General features: G+C 34.5%; 3 protein-coding genes across 4 annotated transcripts in view; 2 read left to right on the plus strand and 1 right to left on the minus strand.

The window, feature by feature from the left end:
• Positions 1–338: 338 nt before the first annotated feature.
• On the plus strand, positions 339–9,474 carry LOC106715508 (xenotropic and polytropic retrovirus receptor 1). Its single transcript, XM_045684085.1, has 11 exons — positions 339–622; positions 1,735–1,888; positions 2,283–2,515; positions 2,859–3,120; positions 4,496–4,866; positions 5,440–5,587; positions 5,851–6,045; positions 6,402–6,574; positions 7,088–7,218; positions 8,093–8,248; positions 9,271–9,474. The coding sequence occupies exons 1-11, from the start codon at positions 554–556 to the stop codon at positions 9,386–9,388; spliced, it is 2,010 nt and encodes a 669-aa protein (XP_045540041.1). The 5' UTR covers positions 339–553; the 3' UTR covers positions 9,389–9,474.
• A 969-nt stretch (positions 9,475–10,443) lies between these two features.
• Positions 10,444–13,314, minus strand: LOC106715880 (charged multivesicular body protein 3). Of its 2 annotated transcripts, none has more exons than XM_045684029.1 (7): positions 13,181–13,314; positions 13,043–13,103; positions 12,623–12,802; positions 12,275–12,315; positions 11,959–12,132; positions 11,184–11,337; positions 10,444–10,630 (listed from the first exon to the last, which is right to left on the minus strand). In XM_045684029.1, exons 1-6 carry the CDS (start codon positions 13,223–13,225, stop codon positions 11,188–11,190), a joined length of 651 nt encoding a protein of 216 aa, XP_045539985.1. In that variant the 5' UTR covers positions 13,226–13,314; the 3' UTR covers positions 10,444–10,630; positions 11,184–11,187. The 2 variants fall into 2 exon arrangements, with proteins under 2 accessions (XP_045539985.1, XP_014364733.2); XM_014509247.2 differs by having other exon boundaries at positions 11,171–11,337.
• Positions 13,315–13,570: 256 nt separating this feature from the next.
• LOC106715498 (glycerol-3-phosphate acyltransferase 1, mitochondrial) overlaps positions 13,571–19,530 on the plus strand; it is a 36,221-nt gene continuing 30,261 nt past the window's right edge. The window contains exon 1 of the mRNA XM_045683996.1: positions 13,571–13,706. The gene's annotated coding sequence lies outside the window, so the exon portion shown is untranslated. The remainder of the gene's footprint in view (positions 13,707–19,530) is intronic.

Here is a 19,530-nt window from a genome sequence, read left to right on the forward strand (position 1 = left end):
TCAAATTTATTATTATCTTTCTGTTTCATTTAATTAAAAACCACCGGCCTTTGATCGGCTGCGGCAAATGTATATATATATTTTTAAATAAAACATGAAGTGGTTATTTTCAATATTTATCTGTTTAGGTTTTGATGTTGATAATAAAATATTCGCGTATTCTTGAATCTTTATAGAATGTTGCTTTTTGATGAAGGATGGAATTATGAACGTAAAACGAAACTGAACAGTTCGTAATCTGTCAACTGTCATCACTGTCATGTTTTATCACTGATTGTGATTTTTATTCGTCTATAATTTTTATTACTATATACTTGCAGAATTATATTTTACGGATATTTATTTTTCTTAATATGTATTATACGTTCAAGTGTAATAAGTGCATACCTTAAATCATTCCACTATTTTCGCTTTAACGCGTTTACAAACATTAGGTCATAACTTCTAGTAATCACTAAACAAACTTTTGTGGAGTACTTGTGAATAACTGTAGCTATAGTTTAGTATTTTGTGATCATTCTTATCGTGAAGACGTATACAGGGAAGTAAGAAAATGAAATTTGCGGAGCACTTGAGTGCTCATATAACGCCAGAATGGCGAAAACAATACATCAACTATGAGGTAATTATTTTTATTTTAGTTACGTTTATTTATTAAAAATATAATATTCAAATCGTCTGTATATGTCAACAACTATATTACATTTACCAACCAGTGTGCATTATGTACAAATTTAAATTTGATCATTAAAGGTACTTTGTTAGCCTAGCCTAGACAATAAATAGCTCTGAAGTGTCATATTAAAAAGGAATTCGTGACATCCTTGAAATAAATTTATCTCTTTATATTTGTGTACTTTTCAAATAAAGAAACTAGATGTTCTAGATAATGGTTTAAAGTAACAAGAGAAAAATTATAAAAGGTAAATGTAAAATTATTCTTAAATTACACAGACAATTATTCTTTATACAGTATTTCATAATCTGAATGTGACATAATAAATTAAAAAATAATAATTTATGAAACTCCTCAAAGTTCAATTTCAACTCATACTTAATAAAAATGACTCCAAATTTTAAATACAAGCAATGTGCAGTGCTTCTGTATTGTAAAGTTGGTAGTGTTATTGAGCAAATATTACTTCAACTGTGAAATAGCTATTGAAAGTCAAATATGCTGTTGTTTTAACAATTTATCACAGGTAAAATTATACTACAGCATATTGTTTCATCACAATATTATCTTAATATTACTAAAAAATAGTTACATTATTTCTTGAATCTATATATATAAAAATTAATCCCTATACCCTTTGGTCACACCATCATGAACGGCTTGACCAATTTAACTTTTTTTTTGTTGTGATTGTTATTGTCAGGAGAAGGTTCTTATAACAGAAAAAATTTAAAAATTTAGATAGATGGATGGATAATGATGTTTGTTTGAAGGTATCTCCAGGAAGGCTTAATGGATCTTAATGAAATTTGGTATAGATGTAAAACATAGTCTGGAAGAACATATAGGCTACATATTACGTTTTTTTAAATCCGTGCAGACACAGAAGTCGCGGGCGACAGATAGTTATTTAAATCTAAAATTTATTTAGCAAATAATTCAAACTTGCACTGAAAAAATAGAAAACTCAAACTACAATATAAAAAAGACAATTGATATCTATATCTAGTACCACTTTTTATAACATTAAAAGATTTAACCAATAAATTTCATTGTAGGAAATGAAAGCAATGCTATACACGGCAGTGGAGGAGGCACCGTCAGCAGAGAATGTGGAGCCGGAAGTGTTGTCAAGGCATTTCGCCAACTTTGATGAGACTTTCTTCCATTACTGTGACCAGGAACTTAAGAAGATTAACACTTTCTACTCAGGTATAACTAGAATGAAATTAACTGTAGATTTATAGTGTTAAAATATCAGATTATATTCTTATGAAAAATTTGGTAGTGTTTAAGGACTTATGTCCAGTAAATAGATGTTGATCCTATTAAAGTACAGTCAAAACCGTTTATGGCGACATCGTTTAGAACAACATACCGGTTAAATTGACCAAAATCAAAGGTCCTGGCTGAATGTTATTACATATCTTTCCTATTAATACCTGTCACCGGTTGTTACAACTATCGGTTTTTACGACTCAATATGAGTAGTCCCTTCGATGTCGTTATAACAGATTTTGACTGTATATTTTAAATGTAAAGAACAATTTTATTTTGAAACACATTGTATTTTTTTTTTAACATTAACACTTTTTTGTATTTTCAGAGAAACTTGCAGAGGCTACTCGTAAATTTGCTACTTTACAAAGTGAACTTAAATCCCAATTCGATATGATGAAGCCGAAAAGTGGAGGTGACAGTAAAAAGGCGATGCCACGCCGTAAAGTACAAGAATTGAAACTTGCATTCAGTGAATTCTATCTCAGTTTGATACTTCTACAGAATTACCAGAATCTTAATTATACTGGCTTCAGGAAAATATTGAAAAAGCATGATAAGGTAAGGGTATATGATTTAATAAAAAGGCAAACATTTCTTTACCGTAAACATAATATCACCTATAAGGAAATTTATAAATAGATATTGTCAATGTTTATTTGTCCTTTGGTTGAATTAAATTCTTCTAGTTAATTGCTGCTGTCGCAATAATCTAGCAATTGTACGGTGACGTTGTTGTCAATTGCCGGCAACGCATCTGCAATTCCTCTAGTATTGCAGATGTCCATGGGCGTCGATGAACACCTTGGTGTTTCCGCTGCTCGTTTGCAAAAAAAAAAATTGTCAACACTGACAGAGAATTAACATACAAAACTTGTAAATAGTTACAATTTATTGTCAATAGTTGTTAAACGTTAGCAATGGTGCGCTGTGGCGGGCGGAACACGTGGAATCTTCACACTTCTACACAAACAAAGACATTGACCGACTGATCAGCGATACAGAGGCTACTGTAACCAATGAGTTGGAAGGTGGTGATAGACAGAAGGCCATGAAGAAGTTAAGAGTGCCACCCTTAGGCGAGCAACAGAGTCCTTGGACAACATTCAAAGTGGGACTATTCTCTGGATCGTTTATAGTACTTGCTATCACTGTGGTCTTATCTGGTAAGTTCTCTATGTATCAGTTTATGGTCACAAAACACATTGACATGTAGACATTCTTTTATTTCTCTCTGAATAAATCAATGGGTCCTATCCTATGTATAAGGGGCAAAGTAACAAATTGATGTTTTATACTTTTTTGTGTTAAAAGCTACCTCTTAGTTTAGTTAACAACATGCACTAAACATAATACAAATTTATATGTGTAAATGTTTTTTTTTTGCTGAAGTAATTGTCCCTATGCGGCCTATTTTTATATATGGTTGTAATTTTAAGAGCCTCTCCTGAAAAGTTGTCAATTTGCACATTTGGCGCTTATTCATAGAAACTATCGTAAAATAGATAACAATATATTTTTATGGTTCAAATTTCATACCCAGAGATAACATTGTTGCTATGCTTTCCTTTGTGCCATGAAAATATGTTGTGGCATTGAAGGTGTTAAGTCATTTGTTGGTTTAACTATAGTTTTATTGAGAGCAAATATTTGCAAACATTGTACAATATAAGGTATGCAGCGATTATAAATGGATTAACTATAACCTTAGATAAAATCAAATATTTTCCAAGTGCAGATAACAATGAACTATAAATTGTTTTTGTTCTAAATTCTAATGTCGCAGTAAATGTTCCTTATCTTTAAAGCAATTACTGACCGTAGCTAATCTGTGAATATGTTTGCATAGATAATGTTTGAGTTAACCTGTTTTTATAGCGATTTTAATTTATAATAATAATAATATAAGTAATTGTAAATTTAAATAATGTTAATTCAATTATGTTAAACTAAACCATAGAAGTCTATATCTATCTTAAGATGAAAGGGGAACTTGTACCTAAAATATTTCAATCAATATCGTCCACACAAAATTATGTAATTTATTCAAACATTCGTGAGACATTATCATTAACTAATATAGAAAACGGCTATAACACGTACATTTGTCCGGTGTCGGCACCGACGATGTCAGTGAGCGACGGGCCGCGTCCGCGAAATAATACCAGTCTCACTCACCCTGATGAAAGTCCTCCAATGTGCTCGAAAGTAGTCGGTGCTGACATTGGACAAATGTACGTGAGTGTTTTAGCCGTTTTCTGTATTAGTTAAAAAATTACAATAATTTTATAACATAACAAGCTGTCGCCCGCGACTCAGTCCGCGCGCAGTTAAAAAAAAAAACTAAATGGGGGGGGGGGGTGTTATGAAAAATAGATGTTGGCCGATTCTCAGACCTACTGAATATGCTTACAAAGTTTCATGAGAATCGGTCAAGCCGTTTCGGAGGAGTTCAAGTTCGAACCCCGTGACACGAGAATTTTATATATAAGATTTAAAAGCTACATTTTTCTTTTCTAATAATATTTTTGTCTCTTTCAGCTCTATTCCATGAAGGTGCGACGGAAAATTTCAAGACCGCATTCCGGTTATACCGTGGGCCATTCCTTTTAGTACAATTTATATTCCTAATAGGCATCAATGTGTACGGCTGGAGATCATCTGGTGTCAACCATGTTCTGATCTTCGAATTAGATCCAAGGAACCATCTCTCTGAACAAGATTTGATGGAACTAGCTGCTATATTCGGCGTTGTCTGGGCACTGAGTATACTAAGCTTTATATACAGTGCAAGTCTCAGTATACCACCATTTGTAAATCCATTAGCACTTGTTATCATTATGATTGTGTTCCTTGTCAATCCATTGAAAGTGTTCAGACATGAAGCGAGATTCTGGTTTTTGAGGATATGTGTAAGTTGTTATATTTTATTTATATATTATTTTTTTGATAAAAAAAATGGTATGAAGTCATGACATCAGTTGCACGAATTGGTGAGCTTGCCCGGTGCAATACCACGACCACATAGAGGCAGGTGCTAAGTGGAAGTAATTCCGCGTTTTGTCTGAGGAGTGTGGTGCCGGAGGCCTAATTTTAGTCTTCTTTCCTTTTCCACTTCTTTCTTATGAGGAAAGGATGGTCAGCAGAAGTTGATTTGGCAGAGGAGGGATGCATAGAAAGGGGAAATATTGTCTTTCTGTGCATCCTCTCTTCCGTTGATTAAAAGTAGGCAACGCATCTGCAATTGTGGATGTCTGTTTAGCGATGGATTGGCTATTGCGGCGAATCTAAGTAGCCGCTTGCTCGTTTGCTACCTAATGTTATTTACATCTGATGTCAAGTGGCGATGATAGAAAACGGTTTTTTTGACTCTTTTTCAAGGCTAGTGAAAACTTAAAGTAACTTTTATTTTCTAAAATTTTATTGCTTATTAAGGGGGTCTATTGTAAGTTAGTTAATTTGTTATTTTTTTTCTTTTATTCTAGGGTCGTATATTAGCGGCTCCGTTCATGCCAGTACTGTTCGCGGACTTCTGGCTGGCGGACCAGTGGAACTCTTTTGCTGCGGCCTTCTTAGACTTTCATTATCTCGTTGTCTTTTACATCGTCGGTGGAGATTGGTTTAATGTTAATGGTAAGTGATGGACGATGACGTTGGTGAATGCGATTTTTAGTGTAATTTTAAAATAGATTGTGCAAATTTTTAACGAATGGATGTGCAGGTTGCATCACGATGTTTTCCTTCACCGTAAGAACGTCAGATATATGTAATGTAAATCGAAAAACACATTGGTACATGGCGGGATTTGAACCCAGGACCTGCAGATTGCAAGTTAAGTGCTTAACCCCTGAGCCACCGACGCTCTTGATGATATAAGTGAATAATTTAAATTCCAGATTCATTCGAATCAGAGTCTTGGTTCATAATATCTCGAGCGCTGGTGAACATAGTGCCGGCGTGGACTCGCTTCTGGCAATGTCTGCGTCGGTACAGAGACAGCAAGGAGGCCTTCCCACATTTAGTCAACGCTGGGAAATACTCTACCACATTCTTTGTGGTGCTCTTCGCTACTCTACGTACTATGTACAGCCGTGAGTGTAAAAATAATTTTTTTAACATTTTAGGTAACAAACGAAGAAGCGGTCACCGAAATAGCACAGTTACTGTTGCCCATAGACATTCACAATTTCAGATGTTTTATCTACCTTTAATCGACGGAGGAGGGGACGAATATTTCCCCTTCCTATGTATCCTCTCAGTCAAAAGCAACTTCCGGAAAGAGGACTAAAATTAGACCTCACACGCAGACGAAATGCGGAATTGCTTCCATTTGACACCAGCTAGTTAATTCGTGTAACTAATATTTTTCCGTGCTCTACCACAGTTAAATCACTAAAATAGAGTTATCTATCAACCTCATACAATGTCATAAAGTTGTGTATTACAGAAAATTATACCGACTCGTACGATAATCCGTTCTTGTACGCGTGGTTCGTGTGTCAGCTCGTCTCCTCTCTGTACACATACACGTGGGACGTCAAGATGGACTGGGGACTCTTCAGCTGTGGACCTTCAGCTGAGAACAAGTTCCTGAGAGAGGAGATCGTCTATAGTCCTGGAGTAAGTTATCTAAACTAATATTATAAAGAGGAAAAGTTTGTTTGTTTGTATTGCATAGGCTCCGAAATTGTGGAAACTATTTGAAAAATTCTTTCATTGTTGAGGATTTACTCGTCCGAGGTGACATGGACTATGTTTATTACTAAATTAGCTGTCGCCTGCGACTCCGTCCGCGCGGAATTAAAAACTTAATTAGTAGTCTATGTGTTCTTCCAGACTATGTTCTGTATCTGTGCTAAATTTCATCAAGGTCCGACGAGCCGTTCTGGAGATACCTTCTAACAAACATCCATCCAAACATTCGCATTTATAATCGCAATTCGCACATAGTTTTTTTTTTAATTTTGTACGGACGGAGTCGCTGGCAAAAGCTAGTAAAACTATATTATACAGTTCAATAGGAGAATGAAATTTCCACTACCTAAATAAAGGTCTATATTGCTATGGTCATTCCTTCAAAGCGAATGACAAGAGATAGCAATAGTTTTATTCACTAATAACATATTCTATTAGTTCTACTACTTCGCGATTGTTGAGGATTTCGTGCTTCGCTTCATATGGACTGTGTCCTTCGTGTTGACTGAGAACAAGCTCGTCAGCGGAGAGACCATGGTCTCTATACTATCGCCATTAGAAGTAATCAGGTAAATCTCGAATGGTATCTAAAGATCTTAAAACTAAACTAGTAAAAAAAATTGCAGCTTTCATAATATCTTAATCTATTAAGGTTTATTTAGATATAAGCCGGAATACGAACAACGGTCGGTAGTCGCTTTAGAGCAGTGTTTGTCAAACTTATTTCTTTCACCGCCCCCTTTGAAAATCAATTATATTTCAGAGCGCACCTAATTTTTATTCAGCCCTAAAACTTAAAAACCACAATTTCATTTAATTAATTTCAATGCCCCCCATTTTTTGGGCCCCTTATCGCCCCCTCCTAGGTTTCAAACGCCTCCAAGGGGGCGTTATCGCCCACTTTGGGAAACACTGCTTTAGAGCGAGACAAACGTATGGGAATAATTGAGAGCGCTATACCACTACTGACGTCATCACCGGACAGTTACAACTGCTTGTATTATTCCGGCTTATGTTTAAATGAATTTAGTGGAAATCCGACTAATACTGGATTGCTCTTCATTAACTTTACTAAAAAGATAGTTTTCATGTTTTTTTTTTCAATTTCCTATACAATTTTTCTATTAATAATACTTTCCAGGGAGCGTCGGTGGCTCAGGGGTTAAGCACTTGACTTGCAATCTGCAGGTACTGGGTTCGAATCCCGCTATGTACCAATGTGTTTTTCGATTTTCGATTTACATAATATGTACATTTATCCGACGTTCTTACGGTGAAGGAAAACATCGTGATGCAACCTGCACATATCTGAGAAGAAATTGAGAATGATATGTGTGAAGTCAACCCGCACTTCGCCAGCGTGGTTGACTATGGCCTAGTCACCCTTAGGGTAGGCTCTGCTCGGTGGGGACGTATAGTGAGCTGATGATGAATACTTTCCAGACGTTTCATCTGGAACTTCTTCCGTTTGGAGAACGAACACTTGAACAACTGCGGCAAGTTCCGTGCAGTACGCGACATATCTGTTGCGCCGCTTGACTCCTCCGATCAGGCGGATATCTTACGAATGATGGACCATCCGGATGGCGTTGTTAACAGGTACATACACACGAGTCTACAATCACACAGACACACATATAAACAAACACATGCACACAAAATCATATGTACTGTTATGGTTCTGTTTTGTAAGCCTCGGTAAGACTAACTAAGCAAGTTAGTCTTACTCGACATCTCAAACAGAACGGTGGCTTACGTTTACGCAATCAAATGCTGGCGTATTCAGTAAAAAATGAATTTTTGGATACAGTCAAATCTAGAAAAACTATAGTCTAAGCGACCTCGATTTTTTTTGTTTGATTGTAGACTTTTAACTCTAACCAAAATTTCTTGGTTATGGAGTTCGTCCAAATGGTCTGGGTAACTCTCGCTTAAAGAGATTTCTCGATTTTTTATTTATTTAAACTTTATTTTCCACTTAATGTAATATAAAACAGATTATATAAACTAGTTTTTTTCTTTGTCATGTGACCCCTTATTGGGAAAAAGCCTCCTCCATCCTTTTCCATCTTTCTCTGTCCTTGGCCAAATGCATTATTATATCATCAATCCATCTTTACTTATAGTTTCTCGATTATATTTCCATATAGTCCGACACCTTTAGGAGTTCTTCAACAGTATAAGGAGTGATTAACAACAACTGATCTCTCTTATCTATAAATATCAGCAAGAATCATATGAGTGAAACAATCATCATCAACCTGCCCTAACCTAACCTGCCCTATGTAGTGTCAGCACAGTATGTACTACTCCTCCATACATCTCTATCAGCCGTCATACCTCAATTTACCCCCTTCTTACGTATATCTATCCATACTTTCTTTGGTCTTTTTCTACCTTTATAGCCACATTCAATCTCATTACTTTTTTGTTTATATGATCATCATCCCTCCGCATAACATGTCCAAACCACGCTAACTTCTGTATCTACATATAAAAATACTAACTAATAGGATATCTAGGATGATTCTGTATAAAGGAATAAAAGGATAACAAGAAACGTTTGTAGTTTCGTAGGGAAATAGAGGTAACATATTGATTTAAGCTTTGTTTTCCATCAGATTAACAAAGAAGAAACATCCAAGGAAAATGAAAGAGAACGACAGAAGACCGCTACTTAAGAAGGAATCAATTCAAGAGTTGCAGCTAGATTTAGACCTGAGCACAAAGATGTTGTAACCAACTGTGATATGTTTTACTTATTGATGTTATTTATAAGCAATGTTATCACTAGTATTATTATGCAAAATATATTTATAGATATCAAGACATATTTGTTGTTTTATTACAAACTAGCGTTCGCCTGCGACTCCGCGCGCAATTGAAAAAAACCTTCATAATAAGCCTGTGTTCTTGCAGACTATGATCTACATCTATGCCAAATTTCATCGAGATCTGTTGAGCCGTTCTGGAGATACCTTTAAACATCCATCCAAACATTCGCATTTGTAATATTAGTAAGATGTTTTCCTTGACAACACAAAACAGGGGTCAAGTGGAAGCAATTCCGCGTTTTGTCTGATGAGTGGTGTCGGAGACCTAATTATAGTCCTCTTTCCCTTCTTATTCTTTTCTTATTAGGAAAGGATCGGACGGGGAAGTGGATTTGGCGGAAGAGGGGACGCATAGGAAGAGCAAATATCTTCTTTCTGTATGTCCCCTTGTCCATTTATTAAAGGTAAGCAACGCATCTGCATTTGCGGATGTCTATGGGCATCGGTCGCCTCGCTATTTCGGCGAATTCAGGTGGCCGTGAGTGACAACAATTTCTCAAAAGGTTGGTAAACTGTTTTCTAAATCCAATTAAAAAAATAATAATAAAGTAGCTGAGGTTAAAAATGTTACAAAGAAGTAATCAACATTAGTTATTTTATTTTAAAAAATAATTTATAAACTTCACATTTGTATGCTTAGCGTACACTAAGTTATATAAAAAGAGTTCTGTTGTAAACATAAGTTAACATAATAATTGTAGATTTTATTAATTAATTGGTTATTTTTAAAGCGAATTTTTAACTGACACATTTGTATAGCACAGCTAAACATGTTTCCACTGTAATACTGAACAGAAATAACCAAAAAGGTTGCCATTATAAAAAAAAAAACGAAGACAACGAAATAAAATAAGGAAAATAGGCCATTCGAAATTCTGCCCATTTATATAATAATTTTATTAAATTAATAATTGCATTTATCAAACAATTATATGGTTTCATAAATATGTAATGTATGTAATTTTATATTTATCTGTGTGCCCTAAGTAAATGTTCACATATATAGTAATATTCGAAAATATAAAGCTGACAAAAATAGACAAGCATTCACATAACAAGTTTAATTGAATTTGTTCTTATTAAATCGTAACAAATATTTACACAAATTAAGGCGTTGCGTACCTCTGTGGGTCTCAATGTTGCCATCCTGAAAATACAAATCGATTTTATGGGAGAAATCATCATTTAATTAAACAGAATTTTGGTACTAAAAAACATAAATAGTCTTATAATTATACTAAGTCATCAGAGATCATTTGAAATATCCAAGAAATCCTATTGCTGTAACACTTATATTAAACATATTGCTGTCTCTGTTTTTAAACAAAAAAACTTGAGAGGTGTGTTGGGACACCCGGATGGAACGAAGTTCCTTTCAATTAATTAGTGAAGGAACCAATTTTTATTCTATGCATAAAAAACTTAAGTCTTCACAAGAAGTACATTTTATTTCTATAAATTTTCGTTATATATTGTCACGTCGTTGCCATGGTGATATAGCAAAAAGTGTCGTGACAACTTTTCGTAAGAATTTTTTCCGTCTAGCCCCCTTTCACAACGCGCGATAAGGAACTTCGTTCCAAAACTGAAAGGGATGACAATATTTATCAACATTAGAAACACATAGTTACACTTCCCAGTCAGTTAATAATACAACTCAAGGTTAATTGGATGGTGAAATAGTTACCTGGGCATCATACATGGCTAGGAGCGTAGTGATTCAAGGCGGGACTGCATCTCATCCAGCTCGGTCTCGTCGGGCACGGCTGGCTCGCGGCTGGTGGAGGGCGCGCCGACCGCGCTAGGCGGTGCCGGTGCTTCTCCCAGCTTGCCTTGTGTTAGCTCCCACAACACCTATGGAATGATCAATATTTTAACACATTGTTGACCGGCAATTTAATTGAAAATCAATCAGATAAAGAATCCGCGTATAATTCATTGAAAGATTCTTTAATACATTCCATCATCGTTTTTTTTTTTTTTATTGTTAAATATTTTTACAGCAAAATATTTGGCGGGTTTTATAAGCGAGAGAAACAGCTTATGTTATACTGACTAACAATAGCACTGTATGCTCGCCAACAGAGAAAACAACAACGATGCGAAAAAAAAGCGCATCACGAATTAACTTGTGACCGGTCAACAAAGTGTTAAGCCCTACATTTTTTATAATAAACTAGCTTTTACCCGCGACTCCGTCCGCGCGGAATAAAAAATAGAAAACGGGGTAAAAATTATCCTATGTCCGTTTCCTGGCTCTAAGCTACCTGCCCACCAATTTTCAGTCAAATCGATTCAGCCGTTCTTGAGTTATAGTGTAACTAACACGACTTTCTTTTATATATATATAGATAGATGGCTATAATATTGCAAATAACATACAACATCTAGTTATGCAGTTTTGGAATGATCAAAGGGTTAATAATCACAAAAGTTATAATAAATATCTCTACCAGTTATCAGAATATAATTCACCTTATCAACTTCACTCTGTGCAGCTTCCTCCATTTCCTCTTCATCCTCCACAGCGGACATGGTCTCATCAAGCATTTCCTCAATGATACCTGCACGCATCATCTCCTTGCTCAACTCCTGCATGGTCTGTGCCACTTCAGGTAATCTTATTAGAGCTTGCATTGCTTGCATCACCTAGAATTATATACCAATCACACATAAAATATACATGTCAAACATATTGAAATTATTTAAATATATGTATTTGTCTAGGTAAACTGCATAAGGATGGTGGAATAAAGAAGTCTTTTTTTAATACTATAAGTGATATTAGTACCTCAGTTGACTTCTGCAATGATCCAGCTATCCTTAATGTGGCTGAAACATACAAATAATTATATACAAACAATGTAATTGCAATAAATGTGACAAAATACTCACAGAGTGTTGAGACTTGTCGGCATTGCCAGGGGGACGAAGGCAAAAAATATATAAAATAGATTTATAAACTACTTCAAAATACTAACATACTTATAATTCCTATAGATCCATATGGATAAATAATACTGCTTGTAATTTTGTTATTCTGTTTTCGTATATAGACTGTAATCTGTCTTTAGTTTGTTGATGTTAAGGATCGTTAACGATTAACAGCTTACGTACATTTTAGTTTTACAAACATTACCTAATTGGTTTTTCATCTGCATCTGAACAGAGTTGAGATGGGCTTTACTTGTGTATATTTTACTTATTGCTTTCCTTGATCTAATTATTTCCTTTGCTAATATTGTACACACTTGCTTATCATTTTTGCCCGCAGCCTCCTTTAAAGATCTTTTAATTTTTTCCTCTTCCCTTTGTATAGCTAAAAAGAAAATATAAAAAAAAATGAAACAAATGCAAATATGTTCCCGTCTATAAAAAGTATAACTTTGTAATAATAACAATAATTTATTTTCACCATAAATTCCTATTCGATATGTTTAATGACTCAATGAAGCCACCTTACGATTTGACATATCTTTAATCATTTATTCATTGATTCAAAACGTAATTTTGCTGAGTTTCATACATACATAGCTTAGATTGAATTTAATTAACATACCTCTTATTTGTCTATCCAAATTATAGCCTTCTTTACGAAGTTTATGAGACCACTCATTTACCTAGAATTTGTTTTTAATCACTAATAGATGTAAATAAACATATTACAGTAATATACTTTATGTCATAATATAATTACCATTTCTTTCGGATTTCGCTCCGGTGATTTACCAAACAAGCCCATTTTTAGTGTTCTTAAAATTAAATAAATATAAATAGTTGCGAATTTTAGTTTGGGCAAATCCAACAATAATTCGACATTGACAGAAAACATTGATGACCTCATTGATTGATGTTGAGATGTTTATGTATATGTGTTCTCGTAAGAAAAAATGGTTTTGTTTCATTTTGTTTTTCGATCGGAGAAAATCATGAATAAATAATACAATTAGCATGTATATCGCATACTTTCTTTGCTAACATTAAATGATAAATTAGTCCAAGCACTTCCTTCCAATAAATGGCACTACTACTGGCAATAATGAACACTTTGCTGTCATTTGCGGGAATACAAATGTGTTATTGATGTAAAACTTACTTTTCGGCTAAAATTGTTTATTTCAAAGAAGTTGCATTACTTATCAACACCAAATAATATACCTAATTATCGGCATTGTGTTTTGTGTGAAGGACACGCTTTTCAGTGAAACTTTATAAATAACCAGGTAAGTTGTTATTTTGGACTCTTTCAGTATTTACAATGTTGTAAACTATTTCAAACGCTGTAGTTATTAATAGTACGTCATAGTATTAAATTCTCACACAACACACACGAAAGACAATGGCTTATATTACTATGAAGTACTATTATGTTTAAGTCATATGAAATTTAAGTAGAAATATAACGATTTTTCCGAGCGTCTCAGACTTATGTGTACCAACACTGAATAGCAGCGACGAAACGTATGTGAAAAGTATTTGAAATTGCATGCACTGGTATCACGTCTTCTATTTATTGTATCTCAATCCTATTCCTGTATTAAATATAGATGTAAAGGTTTCATAACTGAAAAAGGATGAAACGCTGCTTTATCAGATTTATAAATGAAAAAAAAGTTATTACGGAGCAAATGTTTTAAAATTGTCATGAAAATTACTAATAACAAAAAGAGACTTTAACTGAAGTCTGCAATAAGTCCTCGAAAAAAAGTAAACTTATCATAAATGAAAGATTGTAAATGGAAAGATTATTTCTAGTGGGTAACATTCATGCTAATAACAAAATTATTCACAAAAATATAGTCTGCTGCTAGATATAATCCTACCAAGTGAAGTCTATATTTAAAAGATGAGAATTTCTTCATACTATTGTTTTGTATTATAAAAAAATTATGGCAGAACCAGACCAGTGCTACTTGGCAAATATACTTAAGTATTAAGTACACAAAGCATATTTTGGGAGCACAATATTCTTGTTGGGAAGAACTAAGGATCTCCCTTGATATTTGGAAGATTTGCAAGATCTTTTAAATGAAACACACCATTTCGAGTTGCCATTATGATTGGTAGGAACAATTTTTTTTTTTCAGTTTGTCTGATTCAAAAACATTATAACATTCAACAATTCTAATATTGCAACCACAGCTATTGTAATACTTAAGCCTGTCTCACACCATCCCCATCCCCTTTTTTTCATACTTTGTAATTACAAAGCACCTTCATAAGTAGAACTCAATATTAACTATATTTGCTATTTAAGCTGGACATGTCTCACTATTACTTGTCTAGTCCCATTCTTTTCCCAAAACCAGTTTTCCAATTCTTTACTTACCTAAAAATTACTAATTGATACTCAGTGAAATCTATACAAATATAATAAAGTGGAAAGATTTGATTTTGTTTGCATTGAATAGTCTTCAAAAGTACTTAATCGATTTGAAATATTCTTTCAATGTTGGGAAGCACACACAAGACACTATCCCCGGGTGACATTTTATTTGTGTGGACGAAGTCGCAAGCAATTGCTTTATAACATAAAATTAATCAGTCACAAATTTACATTTTTACATTTTATCATGAAATAAGCGTAAATAATATTTTGTCTGAATATAGACCATAACATAAAAAACTAGTCTATCTTTGACAATCCTACTATGTTTCAATCGCAATATGTTTTTTTTACATATATGAATATATATTTTATTTATCAACACTCGCCACATTCATATGTCGCAGTGTATTCGTCACATTGTTTTCGTAAGAGCGTTCTGAATTCCGATGCATGTGGTTTGCGAAACTCGGCCTGTAACGCAAGACGTGCTGCGTGTAGGGTGACCATGGTGAAATAGTAGAATGCGGGAAAAACAATATGGAGGTTGGCTAATGCCTTTTTTTAGAATCATAGCTGAACTCGATAAGCGTTGCTATGCGACGTAAAGTTTGAAATCGAAAATGACAAATCAAGAGAAAAGTTACTTTAATAAAAATATTTTAGGATGGAAACCATTAACGTTCCAGTGTTTAATCAACTTCTGTCCAGTAATTTAAGGACGCATAGGGGTAAAAATATAAAGATGCCTCATGTAAGTTTCTACGATATGCGTAAAAACGAGGAACTTAACGCGGCACTATTCAAAAGTGTTTTCAAACAAGTTTTTTTACGTTTTATTACTTCTAAATATCAACATAAGAGAAAGATTCCCTACATCCATATTCTTCATCATATCACACCACAAAAACACTGAGTATAAATACTAATAAATACGGTTCAGTCGTTTGGGGTACAGAAGGTCAGATTGGAATGGACGTACATAAAAACCTGCATACATATTACTTGTGCGCAGAAGCTTTGCCGATGGTCTCATGACGTCACACGTTAACTGACTGTACTAAGCAGACAAGGGCGGCGGGAGGGGGAGTCATCGGCAAACCTGCTTCGCGCGTCTAACTTCGAAATAAAATACCTTCCTTAAAATTTGCACTAAAAGAACGAAACAAACGAATGGATCTTTTGATGGATACTTATCTTTGCACTCTAAAGTTTTGAAGCTAATGTAAAATAGATTGTTTTTTTTATCGTAAGATGGCAAACGATGGAGTGGCCACCTGGATTCGCCGAAATAGCGTAGTGACCGTTGCCCATAGACATCTACAATTGCAGATGCGTTGCCTACCTTTAACCGACCAAGGAGGGGAAGCACGGAAATAGGATATTTTCCCTTCCTATGCTTCGCACACACATCAGACGAAACGCGGAAGTGCTTCCACTTCAAGCCTGTCTTCTGTGTGGTCGTGGTATTACACCGGGCAAGCTGATTCATGCAACAGATTTTGTTGTTGCTGGCCTCTACCTCTTTTAAAACCAAAGACAATATTGTCAAATCGCTGATTATCAATATTATAATTTTGAAAGTTTTGATATCAAAAGAATAATATATTCGATAAGCGTCGTAAGGTCACGGCCTAACGCCTAGCGGATCTTCGCAACGACTACGATTACAAGTAGATTAACATTGTTGCATTAAGTTCGTATGCACTCAAACTGTACTAGGGAGTGTATAACTATGCACATATTTTTATATTTAAATAGTTTTTTGATTACTAGTTGTTGAATACATACTAAAACAAATTTATAAACTCTTGTATAAACTTTTTAAAAATTCATGTTTTAAATTATTGTAGATTGACTTAAATAATCTAGTGCTAGTTTCATTTATATATAAAAATGTTTTTTATTTTTGTGCATGAGTGTATTTTTTTTTATTTTGATTCTTCAAATCCGGGTATCAGTGGCGTACCTAATATTTTCCACTGATATAGATAAAGTCGATTATCCTATTATTTGGTCAATGTACTCCATCACCTTAGATTACTTTATATTTTTATCTTTTCTTCCAATCTATAAAGGATCTTAAGAAAATAATTTTCAATTTTAAGTCGTATTATATTTCTATTTTATCTAGGTTAGGTTACATATGAGCTTAGCACCGTATCATTATAGAAATTGACGCTAAAGCAAAGTCAAATGTCTGTTACTATTATGATGGATTGATGTTTGTTTGAAGGTATCTCCAAAACGGCACAACGGATCTCGATGAAATTTGGCATAAATGTAGAGCATAGTTTGGAAGAACACATAGGCTGCTAATTAAGTTTGTTTTTTATTCTGCGCGGACGTAGTCGCGGTCGACAACTAGTAATTTAATGATTGTAGAGTCTACAAATACAACATTTACTGAAATATATTTAAAAAATATTACAATCTCACAGAATACACAACATTATGTTTTTGTTTCACCTGATTAGTGAGACTCCTAGGAACTCCAGGAACCTAGTTCTCTTTCTCTTCTGCTGTTATAACATATGGGTGGTTTTTTTTCTTGCCATCCCCATAAATCCCCAATAAATGGGTCTATAGACCAACGTCTATAGACCCATTTATTCTCCTATGTTTAAAAGATCACTTGTTCAATATTTATTTATAAGGAAAAAATTGATATCTTAGTGTTTGCTATTTAATCTACTTTAGCGGTGCTCTATCTAGGTATGAATATCCGGGAGCGTATCTTTAATGTCTGTTACTTCGACGTATGCTAATTACAAGATTATCGTGTCACCTTGGATTTTCTATATTTATTATATGTGTACTTATTATTATTTTATTGATATGTATTAGTTGCTTATCTAGATTTTAGGTAAATGAAATTATGTATGTCGGATTTACTGCAAGAAAACAGACTCTTTGTCTACTAGTGACTTGTCGCGGCTTTTATTTCGCAAAGTAATCGCGGTCTGTAGCCTTTTCTTGGCTGGCAGCTAAGTAAATAAATGCATTAGTTAAACAGGTGGTGTTTAAACATCTTTGTTCTAAACATTATGTTGCTAGCTGTAAATAAATCTATATCTATATATAATTAATAAAATTGGAGCGTCTGTATGTAATGTATTAAAAAAAATCATATTTCGCGAACACGATGTGTATTTGCTTAACTCATAGTGAAACCAAATTTTAAAATTGTCAGCCTGTCTGTTCGCAAATCAGCTTATATATATGCGGGAGTAACGTAGGCTACTTTTCTTTTAATTCCGCCCTGACGAAGTCGCGGGCTCAGAGCGTCGGTGGCTCAGGGGTTAGGCACTTGACTTGCAATCTGCAGGTCCTGGGTTCGAATCCCGCCATGTACCAATGTGTTTTTCGATTTTCGATTTACATATGTACATTTATCCGACGTTCTTACGGTGAAGGAAAACATCGTGATGCAACCTGCACATATCTGAGAAGAAATTCAATGATATGTGTGAAGTCAACCAACCCGCACATGGCCAGCGTGGTTGACTATGTCCTAAACACCCCTAAGTTAGGGTAGGCTCCGAGCCCCTCGGTGGGGACGTATAGTGAGCTGATGATGAAGTCGCGGGCGAACGCTATTCGATATTCAATTCTAATGTTACATGATAGTGTTATCTAGGAAGTTTATGACTGACGCACTTGGTCTTCGTATCTAGTAATATTCAGGTCATTTGCGATCTAATGACCTACGACATAACAGATGTGATCTTCCATTACGTATGAAGCGGCAATACGCAAATACAAGCATTATTTTATACAATCTCTCTACAATTTAAAAGGCTCCCTTTGCTTTACTATAGCCAAAAACTCCTTTAAGGTGAATAAACACTAGAGCATTTTCTCTTTAACGAATGATATGATACAGGTAAAAGCATAGTTTCCAAAGCACGTCTGGTTCATGAAAGGGTGGTACACAACAACATATCATAGAACGGCTCGTTGTTTTGTTACAAGTAAATGCTCTAGTCTATACCCACCTTTATAATACTTCTGTTAGTACAATTAGCCCTATATGCTTATACTTTAAATACGGAGGACAATTTTAGACCTTCATCTCTTCTCACCCTTGTTATATCCAAGGGTGAGAAGGGATAAAGGATTAAAATAATGGATAACAATTCCCTCTATTCTATTCATCAGAAACAGGCAACGTATCTGCAACCTTTTAATTTATGGTAAATGTCTGAGCATATGAGCAGCAGTCCTTTCGGTTCTTTAGTGAATTAATAACTCCTTGCTCGTTTGTATTATAAAAAATGAAATAATAGATGCTATATAATAATAGAGCTATGTATCGCTTAAAGTTTGCAGCGATATAGGTGTTCATTAGATATATTAAGATAAGACATATCCTGCAGATGCTTAACGATACGTACACGAAAGGAAACCAATTGGGTTAAAGCGGACGGATGCCTACATATTATTAAATTTAATTAAAATTAACCAGCTAAAGACGCAAGTTATATAACTTAAAAAAAAAATAGGTTTTATGTTTTATTGCTAACTAGGTGTCGTCTGCGGCTACGTCTTCTATTAAACAAAAAAAACTTAATAAGTAGCCTATGTGTTCTTCCAGACTATGTTCTATTACTGTGCCAAATTCGTTAAAATCCGTAGAGCCGTTCCGGAGATACCTTCAAACAATCATCCATCCTCCCATCCATCTAAACTTTCGCATTTATAATATTAGTAAGATATGT

The sequence above is a fragment of the Papilio machaon genome, chromosome 24 (assembly GCF_912999745.1).
Source record: "Papilio machaon chromosome 24, ilPapMach1.1, whole genome shotgun sequence".
In the NCBI taxonomy this organism is placed as follows: Eukaryota; Metazoa; Arthropoda; class Insecta; order Lepidoptera; family Papilionidae; genus Papilio; species Papilio machaon.